The sequence below is a fragment of the Olea europaea genome, unplaced genomic scaffold (genome assembly GCF_002742605.1).
Source record: "Olea europaea var. sylvestris unplaced genomic scaffold, O_europaea_v1 scaffold4298, whole genome shotgun sequence".
Classification (NCBI taxonomy): domain Eukaryota; kingdom Viridiplantae; phylum Streptophyta; class Magnoliopsida; order Lamiales; family Oleaceae; genus Olea; species Olea europaea.
In genome coordinates, this window is record NW_019262606.1 from 10634 (window position 1) to 16532 (window position 5899).

The following is a 5899-nucleotide window of genomic DNA, read 5'->3' on the forward strand; positions in this document are numbered from 1 at the left end:
TTAGGATTTTTCGAGCAGCATATTTATCTAATTATTAATTTTATGCCAGAGGAAAAGAGCTTGGAGTTAGAATAGTACTGTGATGCTCTTAAACACATTAATGAGGCAACATTGCATAATGATAATAGTAATAATGAAGAAATCATCCTAAATCATTAAGATATTGGAGCTTATTGTTTTACTCATTTAATACATTCCTTTTAAACATCTTTTTGATCTAATTTTCTAGTTTCGATATTGTGGTCACATTCTTACATATAAAAGGCTAGAACCACGTTTAGAGATATACATCCAGTTGTAATCTTGAATTGGAATCATATGAACGGATTATCTTGAGTGTTTTACCATCCTTGACTTGAAACTTAATAGCTGATATGTATCCTCTCTGTTACAGGGGACAGGTAAGCAAGACAAAAAGGATGGCGTTCATGAGAGAGTCCTATCAGCAACTTTTGCTGATTTGCCTGGCCCACAGTTAAAATGGGAGAAGATGGCACCAGCACCTGTGCCTCGTCTTGACGGTGCAGCAATACAGATAAAAGATCTTCTATATGTATTTGCTGGATATGGAACCATCAATGATGTCAGGATTTTGACCTCGCCTCTTATGTTTTGATTAGTTTATTCCCTGCCTAACTTATGTTTAACTATCTTTGATGGATTACCGATTCTACATGATTGCTTTTACCAATTTTCTTGTGTGATTACTTTCACAAAGTTAATTATCATTTAGCGCAATGTCATTCATCTACCAAGTTACAAAGCTACCTAATGCAAACTCCTAGAAACTCAATTTGCTATAGTAGAGATGATAAACTATGGAACAAATTTATCCTACAAATTATTTGGGTGAGCGAGCAAGCTTAAAACTTTACGGATTGACTCTAATTTTAAGATATATACCCGTGGAACAATTATTATACCTCAGCTTGTCACTAAGGACCCGTTTGGTACTCATTTTTTTCAAAATGCATTTTTTTCTCTTTTCTTTTCAACCACACATTCTTTATTAAAATAATATTACACGTAAATAAAAAACTTTTCCTCATTTTTCCACCATACATTTCCCATAATTTTACTATTCTAAAATGCATTTTTACATGAAAATGAAACTCAAACACCCTTTAAATGAAACATGAGAATCCTTGAATGGGTTTATATCCTGATATGAGCTATTATTACCTGTCCCAACAGACTATCATTTTACAGTATTACTTATATCCATTATTTCTCAGTTCTTTACCTATGTCTACATATTATGAATTGATAAATTCAAACTTGTGGGCCTTAAATGGTTTTGTTTTCTTGAAGGTCCATTCACATGTTGACATTTACAATTTTATGGATAACACATGGGGAGGAAGGTTTGATATGCCAAAAGAAATGGCACATTCACATTTAGGAATGGTAACTGATGGGAGATATATTTATGTAGTTACTGGACAGTATGGTCCTCAATGTAGAGGGCCCACAGCACATACATTTGTACTGGACACAGAGACAAAGCAATGGCGGGATATGCCTCCTTTACCAGTCCCCAGGTAGCAAGCATTACGTGGTTATAATGCATGTAGTAGCTGCCAGTTCTGTATTTTCGGTGAAGCTGTCTATTGGCCCTCCTTTTATTTCAGTGATAATCTATTTGTTCTGCAAGACCTTTGTGTAATTTATCGATAAAAATGGCATTTTTCTGTTCTTTTGTGGAAATGAAATTGTTAATCCTTACATTCAAAGAAGATTTTGTGGATTTTATCTTTGTTTGTCCAATAATACGTTATTGCATCTCAATAGCAGGTTTTCTTGACCCCTATTGTGTCCTTTCATTAAACTGAAGGAGGTGAAAGTTTTACTGCATGAATACAATAATGTACTATCGACTAAGAGTTGAATAATGCAGGAAAGAAGTTCAAATTTGAGTAAAAGAAGTTACTGTGGTTCTTTCAGGTATGCACCTGCAACCCAACTTTGGAGAGGAAGACTCCATGTGATGGGTGGCAGCAAAGAGAATAGACATACACCTGCCTTAGAGCATTGGAGTATTGCTGTGAAAGATGGGAAAGCTTTAGAGAAGGAATGGCAGACCGAGATCCCCATACCCCGTGGTGGACCTCATAGGTTTTCTCGATGCTCCTTCTTTGTATTAATTATATTATGAAGAATTATAAAATCCATACCTTGACTTATGTATGTATCCCACAGCATCTTTGCTTTCCTTTGTGTATTTTTTTTTTTTTTTATTGGGTTGAGGAGCAGACCACATTTTTCAGTGAACATGGAAAAAAACCTATTTTTGTACACAAGATTTGTTTATGCATTTAGTATATTAAGATATTTTGTCTGTGTGTATCACTCACACAATACTTAAAACTAATGAAATCAATTACATATTCTTGGTTTCATCATAAAATTCCTAGCTAATTCCTGAAGCAGTTACTCCTAATAGTCTGATGCTTTGATCTTGGCCAGGTAATACCACGTGAGAATAAATTGTTGGTTATCAAGAAGAGAAAAAACTGTCAAAACATCTGAACTAGTCTATGAACCATTAATATCCAAGATTCCTTTGGGTCATCCCTTGAAATTACATGCATGTCAAAGCATTGCAAAAATATTCTTGAGGAAAATAATTCTTATATATATTTTTTTCTTTTGTTGGAATTGTTGTTTTGCTTCAACTTAGGATAATGATTGTTCAAATTGAGTATTTTGGTTTTTAAGCATAATTATCATTCTTTCAAGCTTCTTAGTGCTTAACCATGCAGGGCTTGTGTTGTGGTTAATGATCGATTGTACGTTATTGGCGGGCAAGAGGGTGATTTTATGGCTAAACCTGGATCCCCCATTTTTAAATGCTCCCGTCGGAATGAGGTAATTTTGGTTCCACTTTTTTTCACAAAAAAAGTATTTGAATGTACATTGTGAGGATTTATCAGTTGATGATGCTAGTAGAGTTCTCGTTTCTGATTCACCTTTACTTTGGAACAAAGAAACAAAGCATGTCCTTGCATATACAATGATTCAGATCTAGAGCGAAACATATTATGAGCTTGTTTAAGCACATTTTAAGCTTAGCCAGCATGCTAAACAGGTGTGTTTTCAATGGTGGTTTGATAATGTACTTTTACTCTGTCACCAATACTATACGAAACCAATCCTACACTTCATACCAATTAGGTACTCTTCTTACTGTTGTTTTCAAAAGGTGGCAGTGTTAGCCCGCCATTAACAACCAACATAAAGAAAATGGAAGAAGAGAACAAGCATTAAAATGTAACAAGATCTTGGAAGTAAATAGAGAGTGGGCTTACACGCTGAGATTCATCACGGTCGTGTCATTTTGAGGTACATATTTGATTATTTTGTGCAGGTTGTGTATGATGATGTCTACATGCTAGATGATGATATGAAGTGGAAGGTGCTTCCTCCTATGCCGAAGCCCGACTCTCATATTGAGTTTGCTTGGGTAATCGTCAACAACTCAATCGTTATAGTCGGAGGCACGACAGATAAGCATCCTGTGACAAAAAAGATGACACTTGTGGGAGAAATTCTCAAGTTTCAGTTAGACACGCAGGTATTGTCTTCTTGTCTTGTGAAAAATATTTAGTCTTTGTTTGGCAAATTTATAAATGGTTTAGAAACAGGAATAGTAAGAGTGGTAGTAATGAGTCTCACGAACTGTGTAGATAATAATGAGTAGTAGTTATGAACGTCTGGTTGAAATTACTCTTTGATTTTGACAAACTTATAAATCATTTATAAATTTGTTTGCCGAAAGAAGGTTTAAGCATCAAAAATATTTTCACAGATTAAATACTATTATTGAGCTTGAAAGCATTTACTTAATTGATGTTCCTTTGCTTAGTTTTGAGCCATTAAATCGAAATATATCCCTAATAGTTTCTCTTAGCTCTAAAATTTCTTTTATTGATTGAATCTGACAGGCATATGGTTCGTATGGATGCTTTAGTGATCTTCGTGGGAATCCTTAATCTTTTGGTGCACAGTTAATAAGTTTTTGCATTTTTCAGAAAATGGAGTAGGGTTTCCTGTTTCATGCATATTTTCTTAAGATAGGCAATTTTGTCATCCTTTAGAAGACAATTTAAGTTTTAGACTCCTACAGTCATTCTTGTGAGGTGTGGAACAAGATAAGAATTTTGAGAATGAGAAATGACCCAATATGTAGACTTTTGATGGCTGTGGTCATTTGGTTTTTGCTTCAGTATACAGCAAGGCGATGTTTACGTGCTCCTGGCATTACATTGTTTAACTTGCAGAAATCGTACAAATAGGATGTAATATTTACTTTGCTTTATATAATCCATAGGCGACTTTGTTGTAATGGTGATATTAAAATGCGTCTCTTCTTAAACTTGGGTCATCAGATATTAATTGAATCTCTTCTTAAGCTCGAATCATCACCATTTCTTGTTTACCTACAATTCTTGGTTTTGACGTTGACAGAAGTGGTCAGTGGTTGGAAAACTTCCATATCGTGTGAAAACCACCCTAGTTGGGTTTTGGAATGGTATGCTGTATTTTACATCCGGGCAACGAGACAAAGGACCCTATGATCCAACTCCGAGAAAGGTCATTGGGGAGATGTGGAGAACAAAACTGAGTTTATGAACTGTTTCTCCCTCTAAGGGTTCGTTGGATTGGAGTGAACTCCATGGAAAATGTCACATCCGAGGAATTCGTTTTTTACTTTGACTGTTTGATACGAAAGTGAAAATGGAGTTCGAATTTCAATGTACAAACACTTAAAGCATGTTTTTAGCCAATTTCATGGAAAATGCATTTCTATGGTTTTGGTGATTTTTTCTTTTCCAACTTACATGTAATTGATTTGCCTTTTTTATCTTTACAATCAAATAGACTCTAATTTAATTTGAGGGATATGTGCCATCATGATATTTCATACTTTTTGTACGACTCTACTTGTACCACAGCAATGTGATTCTTACCTCTTTAATGTGAAAACTAAACACTTAAAGCATGTTTTTAGCCAATTTCATGGAAAATGCATTTCTATGGTTTTGGTGATTTTTTCTTTTCCAACTTACATGTAATTGATTTGCCTTTTTTATCTTTACAATCAAATAGACTCTAATTTAATTTGAGAGAGATGTGCCATCATGATATTTCATACTTTTTGTACGACTCTACTTGTACCACAGCAATGTGATTCTTACCTCTTTAATGTGAAAACGTTCTTCGATGTTTTATCCGCATGTTTGGCCAAAAATGCAGTGTCATTATTATCACGAGTGAGTAATTGGAAGAAATATTAATTGCACGTGATACAGTGGAATTACTAAAAGTAATCCAAATGTAAGTGAAACTTGAACCTGCATTTTCTTAATAAAACAATTTGAGATCGATTTTGATCAGATTGAAGTTGGGTTTGACGAGATTATCGAGTTGAACTACAAAAAGAACTGAATTTATATTTAGCCCTTGTTTGAGCCACATTTTAGATAAGAAAATGAATTTTTGAATAGTGTATTGATTGAAAATGTGTAGTTAAAAAATAAGAAAATGTTTTTTATTTGCGTATAATATTATTTTATTGAAGAATGTGTGTTTGAAATGGTGTCAAATCACTATTAAAGAATATATTTTGCTGGAAAAATAGGACTCAAACAAGGGCTAAGACATTTTTTACTCAATATGCTTCGGGGGGAGACGAGGTGTAGTGCAGCCTAGTTAGCTCATCTGTTTTGGGTATAGATAGCCATAGATTCGAATCTTGTCATGTTGATCTCAAGCAAAGCAATGTTTAGTCGAAACATAAATAATGATACTTGATTTGGGTCAATGACAATGATGGAGGTAACAGGTTGGTGTGACAAATAGTGATTGAGTGGTGATTTCTTCCCCCCCCCCCCCCCTC

The 5899-nt window shown here is 34.5% G+C and overlaps 2 protein-coding genes across 2 annotated transcripts in view; one reads left to right on the forward strand and one right to left on the reverse strand.

Moving 5' to 3' along the window:
- Positions 1 to 373: 373 nt before the first annotated feature.
- LOC111387855 (kelch repeat-containing protein At3g27220-like) lies at positions 374 to 4935 on the forward strand (the record flags this gene model as incomplete). Its single annotated transcript, XM_023012450.1, has 6 exons — positions 374 to 583; positions 1312 to 1541; positions 1945 to 2115; positions 2763 to 2868; positions 3368 to 3574; positions 4468 to 4935. Coding segments are annotated over 6 exons (1089 nt in total), but the record flags the coding sequence as incomplete, so codon positions are not given.
- Positions 4936 to 5671: 736 nt separating this feature from the next.
- LOC111387856 (V-type proton ATPase catalytic subunit A-like) overlaps positions 5672 to 5899 on the reverse strand; it is a 7541-nt gene continuing 7313 nt past the window's right edge. Inside the window, exon 12 of the mRNA XM_023012451.1 lies at positions 5672 to 5721. Within this exon, the coding sequence (XP_022868219.1) occupies positions 5672 to 5721 (50 nt within the window). The remainder of the gene's footprint in view (positions 5722 to 5899) is intronic.